The 23,538-nt window shown below is 47.3% G+C and overlaps 1 protein-coding gene across 2 annotated transcripts in view; it reads right to left on the bottom strand.

The window, feature by feature from the left end:
• Positions 1-1,840: 1,840 nt before the first annotated feature.
• The window catches only part of LOC308398231 (calcium/calmodulin-dependent protein kinase type II delta chain), an 81,438-nt gene continuing 59,740 nt past the window's right edge, over positions 1,841-23,538 (bottom strand). For both annotated transcript variants that reach the window (XM_080884755.1, XM_080884756.1), the window contains exons 14-18: positions 12,477-12,525; positions 7,255-7,330; positions 7,073-7,167; positions 3,962-4,190; positions 1,841-3,041 (exon numbers count right to left, since the gene is read on the bottom strand). In XM_080884755.1, coding sequence (XP_080740881.1) covers positions 3,038-3,041; positions 3,962-4,190; positions 7,073-7,167; positions 7,255-7,330; positions 12,477-12,525 — 453 coding nt within the window. In that variant the 3' untranslated portion in view covers positions 1,841-3,037. The remainder of the gene's footprint in view (positions 3,042-3,961; positions 4,191-7,072; positions 7,168-7,254; positions 7,331-12,476; positions 12,526-23,538) is intronic.

Below are 23,538 nucleotides of genomic sequence, written 5' to 3'. Positions count from 1 at the left end.
TCGAGGAGTTTGTGGTCAATTCGATGTCTACGAGGTTTTGTAGGTGCAAAACACAACGAGCAACAAACATAAGTAGGGACATAAACATAATTCTGTGTAATAATGTGAAATTATAGATACTCTAAGCAGTGCTTTTGCACATCGGTGAACCTCTAAGACGCTGCTTGCTGACCAACGTTGTTTGAGACATGTTGCTGCTGTTGCACACCTGATATATTTTCTCTTATTAAGTTCTGCTTTTATTTACACGTCTCCACTCTCTTGAATTGGGATTGTGTGGTAGTATGTGTTAGTGCGTGATGTTAGTAGGTGTTTCCTTTGACACAGCCTGAGAACTCTTTGTAAACTCTTCTTCACAAGCTTTGGTTGTGTAATCTGGCTAACTCGCACACAAATACACAGGATAGATTTTAGTCTTGGGTTGTAGTCACTATGTTTATGTTTATATATAGATGTTTTTATTTACTTATATGTGGAAACCATGAAGAGGCCGCTAGGAAAGCTGCAACCACCAAGTACCTGCAGAGGGTCAGGCAAGTCCTGAGGAGTCAGCTGAACGGTAAGAACAAGATCCGGGCCATCAACACGTACGCCCTGCCCGTGATCAGGTACCCTGCTGGGGTAATAACCTGGCCAAAGGAGGAGATAGAAGCCACTGACCATGCATGGTCTTGATGCATGCATTCACCCCAAGTCCAGCACCCTGAGGCTGTACGCTAAGCAGAAGGAAGGACTGGTGAGTGTCAGCACCACAGTCCAGGATGAGACAACGAACATCCAAGAATACATTGGGAAGATGGCCCCAACTGACCGAGTGCTCAGTGAATACCTCAGGCAGCAGAAACCCAAGAAAGAGGAGGGAGACGAGGAACCATCATGGAAGGACAGGCCCCTGCACGGTATGTACCACCGGCAGATAGAGGAGGTGGCTGATATCCAGAAATCCTACCAGTGGCTGGACAAAGCTGGACTGAAAGCACAGAGGCACTAATCATGGCAGCACAAGAACAAGCTCTGAGCACAAGATCCATAGAGGCTGGGGTCTATCACACCAGGCAAGACCCCAGGTGCAGGCTGTGTAAAGATGCCCCAGAGACAATCCAGCACATAACAGCAGGGTGCAAGATGCTAGCAGGCAAGGCATACATGGAACGCCATAACCAAGTGGCCGGCATAGTGTACAGGAACATCTGTGCCGAGTATAACCTGGAAGTCCCGAGGTCAAAATGGGAGATGCCCCCAAGGGTGGTGGAGAATGACCGAGCTAAGATCCTGTGGGACTTCCAGATACAGACGGACAAAATGGTGGTGGCTAACCAACCGGACATAGTGGTGGTAGACAAACAGAAGAAGACGGCCGTAGTGATCGATGTAGCAGTTCCCAATGACAGCAATATCAGGAAGAAGGAACACGAGAAGCTGTAGGGGTACCAAGAGTTGAGTGAAAAACTCTAAAAGATGTGAAGGTAACTTGGTCATTTTTACATCAAATTATTTCAACATTTTGTTTTAGTTCAGTTTTATTTCTACAGCTCCAAATCACAACAAAATTACTGCTTTATACTGTAAAGACCCCACAATAACAGAGAAAACCCCAACGAGCAAGAGCTTGGTGACAGGAGGAGGAAGGAAAAACCCCTTTTTAACAGGAATAAGTCAGGGAGGGGCGGCATCTGCTGAAACCGAGTGAGGATGAAGGGGCGGGGGCGGGCAGGTTCAGCAGGATTTTTCACAATCAGCATCAAAGCACAAAAAGAAATATCAAAGCTAAACATCAGCAGCAAAACTTCAGAAATATCACTGATGCAGAGTTCACATAAGGAATGAAAAAACAAATCGCTCATTGGCATAAATCACATTTTATTTGAGATTTCTTAAACATCAGGCTTGGCCCATCATGGCAACATTAAATACCAGCAGCCCATCATACAGTTCAATCACAAAGATAAACCCAAAGTGTCCTTTGAAATGGACAAATGTGATCAAAGAAATCAATACGAAGCAGTTCTCTAAATATTTCAGTGATTATTTAACACAAAAACACACCTGTGACTGTCTTTAACGGCTTCCTCTGCACTCAATTCAATCTGGAATTAAAGTTTGTTCCCTGTGATCTCCACAACAACCGTTTCCCTTTCAGTCAGATGGTGGCACTAAAATAACTATAGCGTAACATAATGAGTGTTGAGCATGAGTAACCCGGTCAGTGATGAAACTTAGCAAACTGATTTACACGGTTAAACAGGGTTCGACTTTAAGCAGAGGATGAAATACGGAGGATGTTCTTAAAGGTAAGTGAGGAGAAGGACAGGCATCAATATCACACTGTAAAATGTAAACAAACAGATTCACATAATTAACTTATTATTGTATGAAAATGTGACTGGCAGGAGTCAGAATGGCTTTAAGAATCTATGTCTACACTTCCTCCCACGATGCTCCGTGATGACCGAACTCACTAAAACAAACGGTTTCCCTTTTAAACATGTAGTTACAGTTCCTAGTAAACATACATCAGTAAGATAAGTCAACTCATATGGATCAAGCAAAGAGCAAATTACATGATTACCAAAATCTATGGATCAGCCAAACAAAGCAGGCTTGTGTCTGGAAACAGAAACGTGATTAAAAAGTTTGATATCGGTCATTGTGCCAAAAGGTAAAAATATCACAATAGCACAACATGTGTAATCCTGACTGGGAGCTTCACAGACTAGCCCATTAAAATCAAGTGGAACCAGTGGCACCATTAGAGTCCACTTCTATTTAAAAAAGAATATATCAAGAAACCAGTAATAAAAATGCTGCAAACAGAGATATGTTGAACACCCTGCACTCTCTCTACAAAGTGATGTTGTCAAAGTGTGAACTCCTTTACATTTAGAATAAACTTCAGTTCAGCAGCGACAATGTAAACAACACACTGAGAGGGCAGAGCGCTAGCAAACGAGGGGGAGGCGTGGCTTGGGCATCCGATGGAAAGACGGCAGAAGTCAGTCAGCTGACTGCTGTAGGCTGGAAGGTGGTGGAGGTCATCTCAGCTGAAAGTGGAGCACAGTCAGACACAAACCCACACAGTCAGCTTCACCCACTGCTCTGATCTAGTTACTGGGCATTACGGCTCGTTAGACGTGGAATACGTGTCAAGCTGTTAAAGGGAAACTTTGTCTCGTTTGAATGTTTAACGCTGTTCTCGAATACTTTGTCCAGACTGTGGTCAGATGTCCATGTGACGGAGGAGCAGCCTGCTGTTTTATTCTGGAAATCGAGCAGGGTGGTGATTTAAACAAACATGTTCGTCCGATCAACCAACACCAGCACATGCAGAATGATCTCTACACAAAAGCACCAACATTACTGGTTACGACACCAAAACTTGGAACGCTTTGTGTCTCGAGAGTGTTAGAAGAGCATGTTTACTCGTCGGCCGGTTGCTTAAAACACCTGAGAGGGTTTCTGTGTCTCCCAGCATATGTTGATGTTCTGGACTATTTGTGCAACCTCTGTAATTCCCTGGGTCAACACACCTGGATCAGATGATTAGTTCATCACCAGGCCTCTGGAGAACTTAAATCAGCTGTGTTGGATCAAGGACACATCTCAAACCTGCAGGCCCTCGAGGCCCGGAGGTGCCGACCCTGGTCTAGATATTGTTTCATGCTAACAGCAGCGACACTGACCCGAGCCAAATGCAAAACTGGGGAATAAACAGTGAGAAAAGATGACGAGGGAAACACGTCAATGGCCGTCACCATTAAAACCTTTCCTGTTGGGGGGTTGTCTCACTGCTGGCTCTCTGGCCTACCTATGGTTAAGGAGCTGTACCTGATCCATCAGCCCACTCTCTCCCACTACACTGATCAGATCAATATCCCTGGGGTTTAACTGACTTGATGCTACACACTCATTAAAACTGTTCCTACGTGTCTAAACATTATAAGCAATCTGGTGGCGATCTTACTTGGTGGGAACGGTGGGAGAGCCGGAGCGGTGGAAGTGGATATTCTGCCACTTGCTGTCACGGCGGTGCCAGATGCGAGTCTCCTCTGACTGCATGGTGCGAGGCATGCCGCTGCTATCGATGTACTGGGTGAGGCGAATGTAGGCAATGCAGGCGGCGTCATCGCCTATGAGGTGGACGTGAGGGTTGAGCAGGATGGTGTGGATGGGCTGCTTCCCCTTAGACAGAGCTGCAGAGGACAACAACACTGTGACACAACCAAACACTCGACAGGGACCACATATTAGCTTTAAAGCATCCGATGCATTATTAATAATTACAAATATGTGAAATTGCTCGGCATATAACAACTGAAAGAGGCTTCAGTGGCTCTATTTTTTTTAAGAAACTAACTATTAACTCTGTTAACAGTTAGTTTCTTAAATTACATTTACATTTCATAGAAGGTATTAGCTATGCACCAAGCCAATATCCAGCATCAGTCACATCTAAATGACTGAAGTGAGCGACAAATCTGGCTTAAAGTCTTAACAAAACGTATAAAACGCTGATGCATCAGCTGACTGAGCTCTGGTGTCGACCTGCTGGTGTGGCAGCAGCATGCAGCTGCTTCTCAGACTTAAACGAAGACAAAACCCAAGACTGTACAGAGTAATTTATGCAAGACAAGTTTGGTTTTTTAGACAGGGTGTTAGCGTGTTGGAAAGTAACACCACAAACACGGCTGAACTTTTGCGGAAACATGGAAATACACTGAATATATCCAGGCCTCAGATACTAAGAAAATGACCTGCATCAACCAACAGTGCTGGAAAACACTGGGACGCACGAGGAAACCCGCTCCAGAGAGCAACCAGGTGAACTGGTTGAATTTGTTGCTCTTGATTAACAACTGCTTTCTGTTGTGGTAAATGTTGGTTTTGCTGCCCAACCAGCATTTCATGTCCAAACATGCTGCACAAGCCAGTGTGCCCTTTACCATTTTCATGGCTTGGACTCAGGAGATTCATCGCTACAGCAGAGAAGTCCACAACGCTCCACGTTGTTTCACGAGACAATGTAATACCAACGTAATACCAACGTAATACCAACGTAACACCAACGTGACACCAACGTGACACCAACGTAACACCAACGTGACACCAACGTAACACCAACGTGACACCAACGTAACACCAACGTGACACCAACGTAACACCAACGTGACACCAACGTGATACCAACGTAACACCAACGTGACACCAACGTGACACCAACGTGACACCAACGTGACACCAACGTGATACCAACGTAACACCAACGTGACACCAACGTAACACCAACGTGACACCAACGTAACACCAACGTAACACCAACGTGACACCAACGTAACACCAACGTGATACCAACGTGACACCAACGTGACACCAACGTAACACCAACGTAACACCAACGTGATACCAACGTGATACCAACGTAACACCAACGTGACACCAACGTGACACCAACGTGACACCAACGTAACACCAACGTGATACCAACGTAACACCAACGTGATACCAACGTGACACCAACGTAACACCAACGTAACACCAACGTGACACCAACGTGACACCAACGTGACACCAACGTGATACCAACGTAACACCAACGTGACACCAACGTGACACCAACGTGACACCAACGTAACACCAACGTGACACCAACGTAACACCAACGTAACACCAACGTGATACCAACGTGACACCAACGTAACACCAACGTGACACCAACGTGACACCAACGTGACACCAACGTAACACCAACGTGATACCAACGTAACACCAACGTGACACCAACGTAACACCAACGTGATACCAACGTGACACCAACGTAACACCAACGTGACACCAACGTGACACCAACGTAACACCAACGTAACACCAACGTGATACCAACGTGACACCAACGTAACACCAACGTGACACCAACGTGACACCAACGTGACACCAACGTAACACCAACGTAACACCAACGTAACACCAACGTAACACCAACGTGATACCAACGTGACACCAACGTAACACCAACGTAACACCAACGTGACACCAACGTGACACCAACGTAACACCAACGTAACACCAACGTGACACCAACGTGACACCAACGTGATACCAACGTAACACCAAAGTGATACCAAAGTGATACCAACGTAACACCAACGTGACACCAACGTAACACCAACGTGACACCAACGTGACACCAACGTGATACCAACGTAACACCAAAGTGATACCAAAGTGATACCAACGTAACACCAACGTGACACCAACGTAACACCAACGTGATACCAACGTAACACCAACGTGATACCAACGTGATACCAACGTGACACCAACGTAACACCAACGTAACACCAAAGTGATACCAACGTAACACCAACGTGACACCAACGTGATACCAACGTGACACCAACGTGATACCAACGTGATACCAACGTGACACCAACGTGACACCAACGTAACACCAACGTGATACCAACGTAACACCAACGTAACACCAACGTGATACCAACGTAACACCAACGTGACACCAACGTGACACCAACGTGACACCAACGTGACACCAACGTAACACCAACATGATACCAACGTAACACCAAAGTGATACCAACGTAACACCAACGTGATACCAACGTAACACCAACGTGACACCAACGTGACACCAACGTGACACCAACGTGACACCAACGTAACACCAACATGATACCAACGTAACACCAAAGTGATAGCAAAGTGATACCAACGTAACACCAACGTGATACCAACGTAACACCAACGTGACACCAACGTGACACCAACGTAACACCAACGTAACACCAAAGTGATACCAACGTAACACCAACGTGATACCAACGTGATACCAACATAAAACCAACGTGATACCAACGTAACACCAATGTAACACCAACGTAATAAAGACAATAGATGAGTCAGAGCTGCAACAGGTGGTGAATGAGGCAGTGCAACACAAAGGGATGCAGTCACTCTCCACAGTGGCTTCTGCACGCGATGCACTTCTTACAGGAAATGTGAGCCTAAACTGGGACAGCTACGATGCTTCATCAGACCATGTCCCGCAGGAACACTGTACCATTCTCAAAGTAGAAGCGGTGGAAGTCTGTGCCCTCCACCAGGTTACCCAAGGCTTCAGGTTCAAAGGATGTGAGACCAGGATCACATATCTTCCTGAAAGAACACAGGCAACACATTCATTAGCTTTATGGAAACATATGAACGTGTGAGAGTTTACTGACAAGTACTTTAATGACTAACGTGTAGGCTTCAAAGTCTCCATTGTTAATGGCCTCAATCAGCTGCTCAGTGGCCTTGATGATCTCCTGCTTTCGAGCTGAGGGACAGAGACACATCGCTTTAGTTTGGGATATCTGGACAGCTTTGACATAATGAAAACACAGTTAAAGGTTAAAAACAGGAACACAAAGACAGCATGAGTTCATTGTCACAGCATGAGCGTGGGCTCCACCTTAAATAGCACAATGTTACATGGAGATGGAGGAAAAGCTGGGAGGTCAGTGTGGTCAGCTTGGTTCGATAACATTACCTTTCGTGCTAAGAAGGTTAGCTAGGAAACAATGAATGGACACAATAAGTACTGATGTGGCTTTGCATGCAAGCACTAGTGAAAGAGAGTCACACAACATGATCAAGTCAAACGGTGCAGACGTAACAAGAATCTTACTGCACAACATAACCCAAAGACAGCATCTTCAACAACTGCACCGGGTCATTGGCTGCTTCTGTGAAAGGCTGGCAGTTGAACTCCAGGGTGACCAGTTCACAGACGGTTTTCTTCTTACTAACGAGAGTTTTATAACAAGGTTCATTCTGGTCAGACTAAGATCTGCCAACGACGTTGCTCCTAAACGACAACCAGAACTTTACTTGGAGCTCAGCGTGTAGGTCACTGAGTGGCTGAATAGCCATCAAACACCAGACCACGACTAATAACACGCTACTGTTGTGTGAACTATTTGCACCTCCAGTCCAGAAGCACCAAGTTCTACATGCTGATGGGAGTCCAGATACTTCATCTCTGAGGCGATCGTGTCAGCGCAGGTTTATGTGTCGGGACGTTTTCATGTTTGCTCCATTCATCCATCAAAGCAGGGATTTCAGGACTGTGTGATAGATGGCTGACAGTTGGTGCTGTAAGCACCTCTGGTGATGTTCCAGTTCGACATGTGTCGCTCCTCCCTCAAACCGCCCGTCCGTCGTGCCGTGAAGAGATGGTTTCCTTACTTTGTGCTATGGACCGGCTGTTTGGTCACTCCTGTGTCGTTCCCACAGTCTTCCACAGAAACACCTCATGTCTGGGTGCTCACTGTGTTTGAGGAACCTCTTTCTGTACCCTCTGTTGCTAGTGCAAGTACCATGAGATATTCCCACATGTGGAGCAACAGTGTTGCTTCACTTGTTGCTACCTTATTAAGGTTATGGTACCTATTATTAAGTACCCTATTAGGTATTAAGGTACCTAACACTTCCCTAATAAAATGGCATGGATATTAAAACCATCCATGCAACGTGCAATGAAACTATATTTCACCATCATGCAAAGAAGAAGCACACAGGGTTGGGTTCAATTTGGTGTTGATTATTTCCAATGTTTCTGATCACTCGTAAGTTCGTCAGTACGGGAGATAACCATGGAGGAGAGGTGACGATCAGCGAGCAGCAGTATGGCTTCTTGTGCGCTACAGATGTGCTGTTTGATTTGAAAACACTGATTGTGATGATCAAAGGAGCTGCAATGTGTCTCTGCACATCTATAGAAAGCACATGAGCATGAGGAAGTCAGGGGTGGCAGATGGGTTTAAGGTGCCATGAGGCTGAAGCTGCAAAGGGTGGGGTGGAGCAGGTGGAGGAGCAGGTAGAGTGCAGGCAGGGCGAGGCAGTGATATCAGGGGCTACTTATGACAGAAGGAGAGCAGGAAAAGGCGAGATTTACAAGATGCAAGTGAGACCTGCTATCATGTACGCTTTGGAGATCACATCACCAAAGAAAGGAGACGAAGCTGGAGCAGAACTGGAGATGCTGTGACTGTGGCATGGACACGATTAGAAATGTGAACATCAGATGGTGAATATGGAGGCAGGAGGAACAGAGGCACACCACGGAGGAGATTCAGGATGTGGTCACGGAGAACACGCCGAGTGTTGGCGAGACTCGGGTAGGACGGGTGAGATGACTCAGTCAGAATAGTATGAAGGAAATGGTTTCATTGAATAACAGGAAAATTAAAGGCAACATTTGGCAAGTACTTGGACACGGCTAGAGGTGAAGCAGGAGTCAGAATGCTGAGTCACTCCCGTTTACTTTAAAGGCTTGTGACTGATAAAGTCTAATTTAATACTTATTATTAACAACAACACAAAAAGAAACAACAGCTCAGGGGCTGCTGTGGTTTCTCACCATCATTATTAACTTTATGAACAAATGAAGCAAATGTTTAATGCGGCCCTACACAGGAACGACACAGAACTACACACCCTCAGCGTCTTTAACATCATTTATGAACACGATCACCTAAACGCTCCTTTTCTGCTTTTTCTTTCTGGAATCTTGCAAAATAATAAATCCAAAGTTGGTTTACAGGTAATCAGTCACATTTTCCCTATGACAGATTTAGTCAGGACAAAAACAGTCTGTAATAAAGCACAAAGACAATCAGCAGTCATTATGTTCACAGGGACAATAAGGATCTAAACTCTAATCAGAGGCTTTCTAAAGAAAACGAAACAACTCATTTTATGAGCAGGATGAGTCAAAACCTCCAACCCAAAAGCTGCCAAAGCAAAAAGGACAAAGTGTAGTGGTGACAGTGACCAGTGAGTGGCGCTGTCCCACAGCAGCAGGGAAACTGGTTTGGTTGAATGCATAAACAGTCTGGTCAGCAAACATCCATCGCTCGCTCTTCACCTGTTGGAGCTGATTCTAAGTTGGCGTCTAAAGAAGCAGAGCTAACGGCACACACTGCTGTGAGGAAGCTTTCTAACAGAGCGTGAGACAAAGGTCCTGATCTGGATCACATCAGTCATTATGTTCTTCATCCCTGCTCAGAGACATTTTCAGATAATATCAACAATAAAGTGACGCGCACAGCTTCAGGCATTAAGGAGGGCGACTTACACTGGGAGTCGATGGAGTCACTGAGGGGCACGCCACTCTGGGGGCCGGGGTCTTGTGAGCATGTTTGGGGGCCGCAGTGACACATGGTGTGATGGTCAGTGAAAAGGATCATAAAGGACGACGTGAAGAAGAGGAGCACGAAGGCGGCCGCCAGTGCCCGCAGGATATACTGGCAGCACTCCTCACCACTGGGCCAAACACTGGGAGAGAACCAGCAGGAGGAGACGGAAGAAGAGGAGGACGAAGCAGAAGACGATGAAGACAAAGAGCACGAAAGGCAAGGGGTGGGTAAGAGGCAGCTGGATGAAGGCAGGTGAGAAGTGAAGGGGTCCAAGTGCTTAAGGTGGTAGATCTGCAGACTGGGGCAGGGGGACGGTGCTGAGATGGAGAAATCAGAGGATGGGTGGAGATGGAGGAGGAACGAAGAGGAGAATGAGATTGAGATGAAGTAGGAACGAAGAGGAGAATGAGATGGAGATGGAACGAAGAGGAGAATGAGATGGAGATGAAGGAGGAATGAAGAGGAGAGTGAGATGGAGATGGAACGAAGAGGAGAATGAGATGGAGATGGAGGAGGAATGAAGAGGAGAATGAGATGGAGATGAAGGAGGAATGAAGAGGAGAGTGAGATGGAGATGAAGTAGGAACGAAGAGGAGAATGAGATGGAGGAGGAACGAAGAGGAGAATGAGATGGAGATGAAGTAGGAACGAAGAGGAGAATGAGATGGAGGAGGAACGAAGAGGAGAATGAGATTGAGATGAAGTAGGAACGAAGAGGAGAATGAGATGGAGGAGGAACGAAGAGGAGAATGAGATGGAGATGAAGGAGGAATGAAGAGGAGAGTGAGATGGAGAAAACAGAAGATGAAGAACACTGAACATGAAAGGCGTGCAGGAAATGACAGCATGCACAGCGATGTTCATGGAGGAACGATGCAGTGATGTAAGGTGACCCCGGTGCCCACGCTGTACCACATCCCTGAATCTCATCTGTGCTCCTCCTCTTCTCCTTTTGCCTGCCAACTGCATATTCACCCTCTTTTGTCCCCCTCAGCTCTCTATCTGCATACCCTCACTCTCAGCCATCGCTCTGATTGGCTCATTTCTGACCGTCTTCGTCCTGGTCACCCCCAGTGATCTCTGCCACCTCCAGCTCCTGCACCACCTTCCCTTTCACTCTTGAGATCACCAGTCATCCCTGACACTCAGCTTTGCCCACTCCAGCCCGCCTGTTCTTCTTGTTCACCGTGTGTTGGCATTTAAGTGCATCTTCATCTGATTTCATTTACACGCGTGTTTTTAATGACTTCCTCTCATCTGCAGAGCATAACTTCACTTCTCCAGGCTCCCTTTTCTCTTCTCTACAAATCATAACGTCATCTGTGAAGATCACGGTCCGTGGAGGCTACAGGACGTCAATCGTTACAACTTCTTCTGGGCGCAAAAGGTTAGCATCACGCACTAATGTCAGTTATGCAACAGAGAAACAGGGACGAGCAACAATGGAGGCCATTGTAAAGCAAAGGTCTCGTGTATAGGCTGGCATGCACATTAATACATCTGAATTATGTGAATGATTGAGAATCTGCTCTATCAAAAGGTCACAATTGTAGCGAACACACAACAGACACACATCAGCTCCTTTAAACACGAGATGCAAGAGACTGGGAGAGAAATTAACGGCACTGGATTTGACATTAAATTCACTGAACCACAGCTACTGAAAAAGCCATCTGTGAGCCAGCTGTCATCAATCCTTCATATCAAACATCCTTGAAAGAGTAGTTGTCAAACAGCTAACAGATCATCTGCAGAGGTTTATTTGAAGAGTTTCAGTCAGGTTTCAGAGCTCATCACAGCACAGAAACAGCTTTAGTGAAGGTTACAAATGATCTTCTTATGGCCTCTGACAGTGGACTCATCTCTGTGCTTGTCCTGCTAGACCTCAGTGCAGCGTTCGATACTGTTGATCATAATATCCTATTAGAGCGATTAGAACATGCTGTAGGTATTACAGGTACTGCGCTGCAGTGGTTTGTATCATATCCATCTAATAGACTCCAGTTTGTGCATGTAAATGGAGAGTCCTCTTCACACACTGAGGTTAATTATGGAGTTCCACAGGGTTCAGTGCTAGGACCAATTCTGTTTACATTATACATGCTTCCTGATAAATAAAGATTTTGCTTTTCATCTGTTCCTGTGTTTCTTCAGATGATGGCACATTGTGTGTTTGTCAGTACTCAGACATATATTGAACTCACTGACTAACTAGTGTAAAAACAGACAACAAAGCAGTGTCATCCTGTGAACAAGGTGTAGTTTACATCTGGACCGCCCTACCTCTCACGTCCTCATCCTCGATGGTCGTGTTGGCGCTCTCGCTGGACTCCTGCAGAAGGACAAACCAGAGGAAGCCTGAGTATAACAGTTTCACTGACATCAGTTTGCTCCATGTTCAGGCATTTCACCATCACCTACTTGAACACCTGTTACAACTTGGAGTTAAATCAGCAGATTGAGCAGATGGCCAAAGCCAATGCTGAAGACATTTGTTTGGCTTTCTCAGAAATCATGTCTCAGTGTTGTGTAGCTCAAAACGATAGTTTAAAATCAGATGAGACAAAAATGACCTTGTCAGGACTTGTTACTCATTACCAACGTTGGTTTTCCCCCTTTTTGCCTTTTTGAAGTCTTACGAAAGGTGAAATCTCTTACTTTCAAAGCTTCATATATTCAATAATTTCTTCTTTCAGGGACCAAAATGTTGTTTTGTGTTATCATTTGAAGCTTAACAGTGGACTTGGCATCAAAATGTGATTAAAGTGGACATGTTTGAAATACTTTGTCTCATTAAGGCAGTTTTATCTTTAGCAGCATCCTCAACCCTTTAATATGTTGTATCCTTGTTCACATGAAACAACTGCTTGTAGGGCTGCACGATTAATCGTTAGAAAATCGCGATCTCGATTCATACTTATGTGCGATCTCATTTCCAAATGACAACGATTAAAAATTTTTTTTTAAAAAAGACGACGATTGTACCGCATTTTGATCCGGGACGTACTCTGCATGAAAACAAGCGCTCACTCTTCCTGCTCAACAAATGACAAGGGCGGAGCCTTATACCACGTGATACAGAAGCTGTGCCGTGTGATGCTAAAATTAGCAGGAAAAAACAACGGAGAGCACGTCAGGGATGACGAGAAAGTGACAGGAGAAAATCCGTCCCGGTCAACCACCCAAACATCAATAACGGGAACCTTATACAGCGCTTCCCTATACACGTCGCACTCCCGCAGGCACAAAGACATCACGGAGGCTATCACTTATCACCTGACCAAAGATATGGCTCCATCAACACTGTGCAAAACGAGGGATTTAGGAAAACGATCAACACCCTAGACAAACGCTACACAGTGCCGTCCCGCAACTATTTTTCTATTGTTGCACTACCTGCTCTGTACACGCAGCGTCGAGCAACGGTGGAGACGGAATTTCAAGCAGGACAACATTTTGCTGCAACAACAAAACGTGAGACATTTGTTGTTTTATGTTTATTTATTGTTTTTATGTTCAGTCTCAACTGTTACGAAGTTGATGTGCAGTTAATAAGTGCAATAAATATTTATACTGGAAAAGAGAAGCGTGAGAGTATCGTGATCTCAATTCTAAGCCAAAAAAATCGTGATTCTCATTTTATGCAAAATCGTGCAGCCCTACCAGCTTGCATATGCATCTACACAGCAGACTACGCACATATAACATATGAGCTATCACAATATCCTCACTCCACAAAGCAATAACACAAGCATGCATTTCTGTCTATGTCTTATGGATTTACGCGCTGATGTAGATCCATACGTTTGCACAACACTGTGAGAAGCACTGAGGATGGCTCTGGTATCCATGTGCTGTCTCTTTGCTGTGTCCAACAACATGCACAGCTGCTTGGTCACAGCACATGATGATGCTTCTCCAAAGAAACAACCTCAGCACGATGCACAATTTAAACATTAAACATGATATTCGTCACAGTAAGCAGATGACCAAGATTACGTCCAAATGATTACATGCAACAGTTTATAACGTGCAGTATTTCACAGATCTCTCGGCTGTTTTCTTGCATGACGTTGAATTAGAGCAACGGCACACAAACACCATCATCAGAAGCAGCATTAAACTTCTAGTCTAAATGGTGACGAACAGCAGCAGCAGCTTCAGATCAGCAGGCGATCAGCCGTGTACCTTATTTCCATCAGCTGGGTTGTGGATAACAGTGGTTTGAGGCTCCTGATTTGAGAGGAGGAGGAGACGTTGAGTGAAAGTCGATTAGTAAGACTGGCACGCAGGCGTTCAGCAAAATGGACTCAAGTGAAAGCAGTGAAGGGAAGTTTAACAGCTGCTATTTAGGGAAAACAGGTCATCACTACAAACAAAACTGCAACTACAGCAATGACTACGACTGCAGACACGAGATGATTTGGCACTGAAAGCTGCGACGACACCCACAGATGGTTCTGCTTAGTGCCAGGATGACAACGACAGGAACACACATGGTGGTGTAATGTTTGTAAAGAGCTGAACGCTCACTGAAGCATCAAAGTACTTCTATAAAGAGACACGTGATCAGGACGGTTTCCCTGCATGTCAACTCCAAACTCAGCAGCTGCGAACCTGAGGCAGACCAACTCCTGTCAACAGGGTGAAGCTGTGAGTGAGCTCTGCCACTGTGCTACACGAGCCCCACTCTTATATTGGTGCAGGAACCTGGAAGTATTAATCTGAACTGCATGTTTGCATTATCAGACTTAGTGAGGGACATTTAGAGAAGGATGCAGATTTGTTGAGTGGACTGACGTCTGTCTCATTTATGAACCTGGGGTTGAAAACACAAGAAGCTCTGATATCCATTTAAAGACAAGCTTTAATCACCAATCACGTCTGTGATTCCAGCACATGTGACGGGTTTGTCAACTCATGAACTGATCATTGCAATCAGATACGGACAGAAGGCTGGGGGTTTGAATCCACTGAACAGCTACCCTGAGGTACTGTCCCTACACATTGCTCCCCGGGCGCTGCCCACTCACTGTGTGCTGCCCACTCTGTGTGGGTGCTGCCCACTCACTGTGTGGGTGCTGCCCACTCTGTGTGGGTGCTGCCCACTCACTGGGTGCTGCCCACTCACTGTGTGGGTGCTGCCCACTCTGTGTGGGTGCTGCCCACTCACTGTGTGCTGCCCACTCCGTGTGTGGGTGCTGCCCACTCAGTGTGTGGGTGCTGCCCACTCAGTGTGTGGGTGCTGCCCACTCACTGTGTGGGTGCTGCCCACTCACTGTGTGGGTGCTGCCCACTCACTGTGTGCTGCCCACTCAGTGTGTGGGTGCTGCCCACTCAGTGTGTGGGCGCTGCCCACTCACTGTGTGGGTGCTGCCCACTCAGTGTGTGGGTGCTGCCCACTCACTGTGTGCTGCCCACTCAGTGTGTGGGTGCTGCCCACTCACTGTGTGCTGCCCACTCAGTGTGTGGGTGCTGCCCACTCACTGTGTGCTGCCCACTCTGTGTGGGTGCTGCCCACTCACTGTGTGCTGCCCACTCTGTGTGGGTGCTGCCCACTCACTGTGTGGGTGCTGCCCACTCTGTGTGGGTGCTGCCCACTCAGTGTGTGGGTGCTGCCCACTCAGTGTGTGGGTGCTGCCCACTCACTGTGTGGGTGCTGCCCACTCTGTGTGGGTGCTGCCCACTCTGTGTGGGTGCTGCCCACTCACTGTGTGGGTGCTGCCCACTCACTGTGTGGGTGCTGCCCACTCACTGTGTGGGTGGGTTAAATGCAGAGGAGACTACAGGGACTAACACATATTTAAACTAGACTGTTCTTAAAGCCTGGACATGAACGGGTGCCAGAACAAAATACCTCACAACTGTTCTCTAGACTTGAAGATGAGATCAATTTCAGGTCCACGTGAGGTTATTGTTTATAAAAAATCTACTTATGTTCTCCTCTGCCAGACACTTTATTAGGTACGCCTTTTGTGGCATATATTCAACAAGGTTTGGAGCTTCCTGTCCACACTGACACAACAGCATTGTGCAGCTGCAGGTCCAAATAATGCTGCACCACATCCCAGTGGTGCTCTGGTCTGGACTGATCCCAGTACGAGACATTAACCAGTTGGAACCAGCTGTCATAAGATGGGTGGACACTCAGGGCGGCTGTGCTGTTGAAATAGTGCTCAAAGAAAACAGCCCCCATTTCATGTTCTTCTGCATACTTTGGGCATAATCAGTGGTTATTTGACTCACTGTTGCTTTCTTATCAACTCGAAGCAGTTTGGCCATCCTGCTCTGACATTGTTGGCCCAAAGAACTACCGCCCACCGGATATTTTCTCTTTTTGGTACTATTGTCTGTGAAGCCAGGAGATTGTTGGGTGGGAAACCGTAGTGGATCAGCAGTTTCCAAAATACACACTGCAGCCCATCCAGCTTTTCTACCCACGCTTTTTAAAACTGTCTTTCTTCGATGTTCTGATGCTCTGAACTTCAGCAGCCCGTCTTGACCCCACCCACTGAGTTTCTCCTGTGTAGCTTGCTGATTGGATACTTGTGTTGATGAGCAGTTGTACAGAGGTGCACCTAGCAGACACTCTGGTGAGGATATATTAGGGTCATGAAGGAGGTGAACTTTAGTGTGAATACTGGCATCCAGCTGGGGGTGTAAGAAAACTACAGCTTGTGATTTGACTTTGGCGTGTTTCATAAATCTGGTTTTATGAGTCGGATCTGTTTCCCTTCTGCTTTGCTAACAGCGACCTTTGTACCTGCCGGCCTCTAACATCGAGGAACTCCTCCATCTTCATACCTTAATTGTCTCAATGCAATAACAACCAACAGTGTATTAGCCACAGCTGGCTTGCAATGGTCCCAGTACCATTACAGCTGGCATCAACAACAAAGGAGAATGTAGCCCATGTGTAGCAATGGAGCAATGTACAAAGCAACCCTCATGTCACAACAAAGACGTTTCAAATGGAAAGAACAAGAAAACAACAGTGACCATCGACAACAGAAAGTAAAATATCACACAGAGCAGAAGTAATGAAAGATCTACAGTTAGAGACAGAGTCATGCAAACACAGGCAGCAAGGCAGGCAGACAGTGTACCAGAGAAGGAGTGGGGACAGGCTCTTTAGGACTGGTGACCACATTGGTCTTGTTGTTGATCTGGAGAGACAGAGTGGACAGACAGGCAGGTAGATGGAACAGGGCAGAAGTGACAAGGCTTAGTGTCCAAACAGTCACTCCTCAAGCAGCTGCTGTGGAAGCAAAAGTGGGACATTGTGCTCAGGAGTCGCTGTCACGTGTGCCACCCCACCGGGAACGTTTCAGCATCAGTTCAGCCGTCGAAGAGGCTCATCAAATTAACTTCCTCTGATCAAACCTCCGATCAAGAAATGTTATTAGGACATGAGTTAATAGACCGTGGAATATTCAAACAGTATTAGATCCCCAGAGTTCAAAGTTAGACAGCGAACAGAGAGTGGAGAGGAAAAAATGACCCAGTTGCTGTCATGAATTTAATAAGGTAAATGACACTTGTTCTACTAGTTGTCTGTGTGCTGATTCCAGCATGCACCAGGGTACAACAACAGGTTGATACTTCTTCTCTTTGTCTACTGCAAGATACTGATTATTAAAATGTGTGTGTTTGCTTCACTGGCTGGGCTGACAGCACAGACAACAGCACAGACAACAGCACAGACAACAGCACAGACAAGAGCAGAGACGACAGCAGAGACGACAGCACAGACAACAGCACAGAAAACAGCACAGAAAACAGCACAGACAACAGCACAGACAACAGCAGAGACGACAGCACAGACAAGAGCAGAGACGACAGCACAGACGACAGCACAGACAAGAGCAGAGACGACAGCACAGACGACAGCACAGACAACAGCACAGACAAGAGCAGAGACGACAGCACAGACAACAGCACAGAAAACAGCACAGACAACAGCACAGACAACAGCACAGACGACAGCAGAGACGACAGCACAGACAACAGCACAGAAAACAGCACAGACAACAGCACAGAAAACAGCACAGACAAGAGCAGAGACGACAGCAGAGACGACAGCACAGAAAACAGCACAGACAACAGCACAGACAAGAGCAGAGACGACAGCAGAGACGACAGCACAGACAAGAGCAGAGACGACAGCACAGACAACAGCACAGACAACAGCACAGACAACAGCACAGACAAGAGCAGAGACGACAGCACAGAAAACAGCACAGACAACAGCACAGACAACAGCACAGACAACAGCAGAGACGACAGCACAGACAACAGCACAGACAAGAGCAGAGACGACAGCACAGACAACAGCACAGACAAGAGCAGAGACGACAGCACAGACAACAGCACAGAAAACAGCACAGACAACAGCACAGACAAGAGCAGAGACGACAGCACAGACAACAGCACAGACAACAGCACAGACGACAGCACAGACAACAGCACAGACAAGAGCAGAGACGACAGCACAGACAACAGCACAGAAAACAGCACAGACAACAGCACAGACAACAGCACAGACAACAGCACAGACAACAGCAGAGACGACAGCACAGACAACAGCACAGACAAGAGCAGAGACGACAGCAGAGACGACAGCACAGAAAACAGCACAGACAACAGCACAGACGACAGCACAGACAACAGCACAGACAAGAGCAGAGACGACAGCACAGACAACAGCACAGAAAACAGCACAGACAACAGCACAGACAACAGCACAGACAAGAGCAGAGACGACAGCAGAGACGACAGCAGAGACGACAGCACAGACAACAGCACAGACAACAGCACAGACGACAGCACAGACAACAGCAGAGACGACAGCACAGACAACAGCACAGACAAGAGCAGAGACGACAGCACAGACAACAGCACAGACAAGAGCAGAGACGACAGCACAGACAACAGCACAGAAAACAGCACAGACAACAGCACAGACAAGAGCAGAGACGACAGCACAGACAACAGCACAGACGACAGCACAGACAACAGCACAGACAAGAGCAGAGACGACAGCACAGACAACAGCACAGAAAACAGCACAGACAACAGCACAGACAACAGCACAGACAACAGCACAGACAACAGCAGAGACGACAGCACAGACAACAGCACAGACAAGAGCAGAGACGACAGCAGAGACGACAGCACAGAAAACAGCACAGACAACAGCACAGACGACAGCACAGACAACAGCACAGACAAGAGCAGAGACGACAGCACAGACAACAGCACAGAAAACAGCACAGACAACAGCACAGACAACAGCACAGACAAGAGCAGAGACGACAGCAGAGACGACAGCAGAGACGACAGCACAGACAACAGCACAGACAACAGCACAGACGACAGCACAGACAACAGCACAGACAAGAGCAGAGACGACAGCACAGACAACAGCACAGAAAACAGCACAGACAACAGCACAGACAACAGCACAGACAACAGCACAGACAACAGCAGAGACAACAGCAGAGACGACAGCACAGACAACAGCACAGACAAGAGCAGAGACAAGAGCAGAGACGACAGCACAGACAAGAGCAGAGACGACAGCACAGACGACAGCACAGACAAGAGCAGAGACGACAGCACAGACGACAGCACAGACAACAGCACAGACAAGAGCAGAGACGACAGCACAGACAACAGCACAGAAAACAGCACAGACAACAGCACAGACAACAGCACAGACGACAGCAGAGACGACAGCACAGACAACAGCACAGAAAACAGCACAGACAAGAGCAGAGACGACAGCAGAGACGACAGCACAGACAACAGCACAGACAACAGCACAGACGACAGCACAGACAACAGCAGAGACGACAGCACAGACAACAGCACAGACAAGAGCAGAGACGACAGCACAGACAACAGCACAGACAAGAGCAGAGACGACAGCACAGACAACAGCACAGAAAACAGCACAGACAACAGCACAGACAAGAGCAGAGACGACAGCACAGACAACAGCACAGACAACAGCACAGACGACAGCACAGACAACAGCACAGACAAGAGCAGAGACGACAGCACAGACAACAGCACAGAAAACAGCACAGACAACAGCACAGACAACAGCACAGACAACAGCACAGACAACAGCAGAGACGACAGCACAGACAACAGCACAGACAAGAGCAGAGACGACAGCAGAGACGACAGCACAGAAAACAGCACAGACAACAGCACAGACGACAGCACAGACAACAGCACAGACAAGAGCAGAGACGACAGCACAGACAACAGCACAGAAAACAGCACAGACAACAGCACAGACAACAGCACAGACAAGAGCAGAGACGACAGCAGAGACGACAGCAGAGACGACAGCACAGACAACAGCACAGACAACAGCACAGACGACAGCACAGACAACAGCACAGACAAGAGCAGAGACGACAGCACAGACAACAGCACAGAAAACAGCACAGACAACAGCACAGACAACAGCACAGACAACAGCACAGACAACAGCAGAGACGACAGCACAGACAACAGCACAGACAAGAGCAGAGACAAGAGCAGAGACGACAGCACAGACAAGAGCAGAGACGACAGCACAGACGACAGCACAGACAAGAGCAGAGACGACAGCACAGACGACAGCACAGACAACAGCACAGACAAGAGCAGAGACGACAGCACAGACAACAGCACAGAAAACAGCACAGACAACAGCACAGACAACAGCACAGACGACAGCAGAGACGACAGCACAGACAACAGCACAGAAAACAGCACAGACGACAGCACAGAAAACAGCACAGACGACAGCAGAGACGACAGCAGAGACGACAGCACAGAAAACAGCACAGACAACAGCACAGACAAGAGCAGAGACGACAGCAGAGACGACAGCACAGACAAGAGCAGAGACGACAGCACAGACAACAGCACAGACAACAGCACAGACAACAGCACAGACAAGAGCAGAGACGACAGCACAGAAAACAGCACAGACAACAGCACAGACAACAGCAGAGACGACAGCACAGACAACAGCACAGACAAGAGCAGAGACGACAGCACAGACAACAGCACAGACAAGAGCAGAGACGACAGCACAGACAACAGCACAGAAAACAGCACAGACAACAGCACAGACAAGAGCAGAGACGACAGCACAGACAACAGCACAGACAACAGCACAGACGACAGCACAGACAACAGCACAGACAAGAGCAGAGACGACAGCACAGACAACAGCACAGAAAACAGCACAGACAACAGCACAGACAACAGCAGAGACGACAGCACAGACAACAGCACAGACAAGAGCAGAGACGACAGCAGAGACGACAGCAGAGACGACAGCACAGACAACAGCACAGACAAGAGCAGAGACGACAGCACAGACAACAGCACAGAAAACAGCACAGACAAGAGCACAGACAACAGCACAGACAACAGCACAGACAAGAGCAGAGACGACAGCACAGACAACAGCACAGAAAACAGCACAGACAAGAGCACAGACATGAGCACAGACGAAAGCAGAGACGACAGCAGAGACGAAAGCAGAGACGACAGCACAGACAAGAGCACAGACGAAAGCAGAGACGACAGCAGAGACGAAAGCAGAGACGACAGCACAGACAAGAGCACAGACAGCAGCACAGACGAAAGCAGAGACAACAGCACAGACGACAGCAGCAGAGACAACAGCACAGACGACAGTACAGACAGCAGCACAGACAACAGCAGAGACAGCAGCACAGACAGCAGCACAGACGAGAGCAGAGACAACAGCACAGACAACAGCAGAGACAACAGCAGAGACAGCAGCACAGACAGCAGCACAGACGAAAGCAGAGACAGCAGCAGAGACAACAGTACAGACAGCAGCACAGACAACAGCAGAGACAACAGCAGAGACAACAGCAGAGACGAAAGCAGAGACAGCAGCAGAGACAGTCAGACACAAAGCTGATAAAATGCATCGTTCATCCTAAAGAAAGATTCTCAGGCGCTGTGACTACTTTGATTAAGCTACAGCAGGTTAGGGGACTTTACCAGACATCACTGTGTGAATTATTTTACACGCACACACAGCTAAAAAGAATCAAAGGAACTTTTTAAATCAGACTTCCTGATCTGATCAGGTGGGTAACAGTGTGGGCTGCTAGTTTCACCTGCTGGAGTTTGGCTGAAGTTAGTGCAGCAGTGTGGTCTGATACCGGGGCCATACAAAGGTTGCACAGGTGTTTCACAAACGCACAACTCCCAGTGCCAGACAGTTTGCTGTATCTTGTATCACAGTCTCAGACTTGTAGGAGAGTCCAGGAGACGGCAGTTACTCTAGCAGAGCTGGACCAATATCTGCTCCTTTGTGCAAGCAGGAACAGAATGAGCACTGCCAGCGCCCTACAGCACAACCGCAACAGGCCGCTGGTGTGAAGGCTCTCACAAAACAATTAGACGAAGAAAAAATACAACAATAACTGAGGCTGTAGAAACTGCCAGAGGCTCACAGGTTTGGTCATGAAGCCTGAAGATATATCCAGATTGTACTCTTGGCTACAAGGCAATCATATCAGAGGCAGACAGACCAGAGCTCGAACACTCGAAGAACATCTGGGAGAAAAAGAAAAGAGAAAAATACAAACGCAGAGTGGCTGGTGGACATAAGACCAGAGAACAAGAGCCAGTCAGCATCACAAAGGCAGACATCCAACAACAAGTGTCTGGAACGAAGAGCCGGACGGCCCCAGGACCCGACGTGAGCCCCGTCTGCAGCCTGAAGAAGCTAACAGCACTGCTTGATCACCTGACAGGACAAACAGGGGGCTGATTGTGAAGGATCTACACAAGGGTACACATGTGCTGCTCCAAGAACACCAAGACAGATGGGATAAGGAACAGGAACTATCATGGATGACCGAGCCCCTGGACCACACTGGCCTTGCTCCTCACATGCATCACTGACCCTGTTCACCACTGGTTTTTAGTAGATACTGACCACTGTATACTGGGAACACTCCAGAGCTGCAGTTCTGAGATACTCTGTCCAACGTTACACTTTTTGCAGTTCAGTCACGGCCTACTACGCCCCGCCTACTAACAGGAGTGATGAAGAGATAACAGAGTTATTGATTTAGTGTAGCATGATTCAGATATTTAGCATTATTGCCTTCACCCGTCAGTGGTGTCAAATGAGCGAAATATGGTAATTTAATTTTAAACGGCATTAGTTGTGCCTGACAGCACACGGTCACTGTGGAAAGTTGTTTTCCTTGTGCGTGCTTTTGTTTCAGAAATGTGGAACATGCGTCACATTTACACACCACGGAGACGCCGACGTTAAGAAACCCCG

Source organism: Rhamphochromis sp. 'chilingali' (assembly GCF_963969265.1).
Source record: "Rhamphochromis sp. 'chilingali' genome assembly, chromosome: 1".
NCBI lineage: Eukaryota > Metazoa > Chordata > Actinopteri > Cichliformes > Cichlidae > Rhamphochromis > Rhamphochromis sp. 'chilingali'.
The sequence above is the reverse complement of the archived record's forward strand: the minus strand, read 5'-3'. Positions and strand labels throughout refer to the sequence as shown.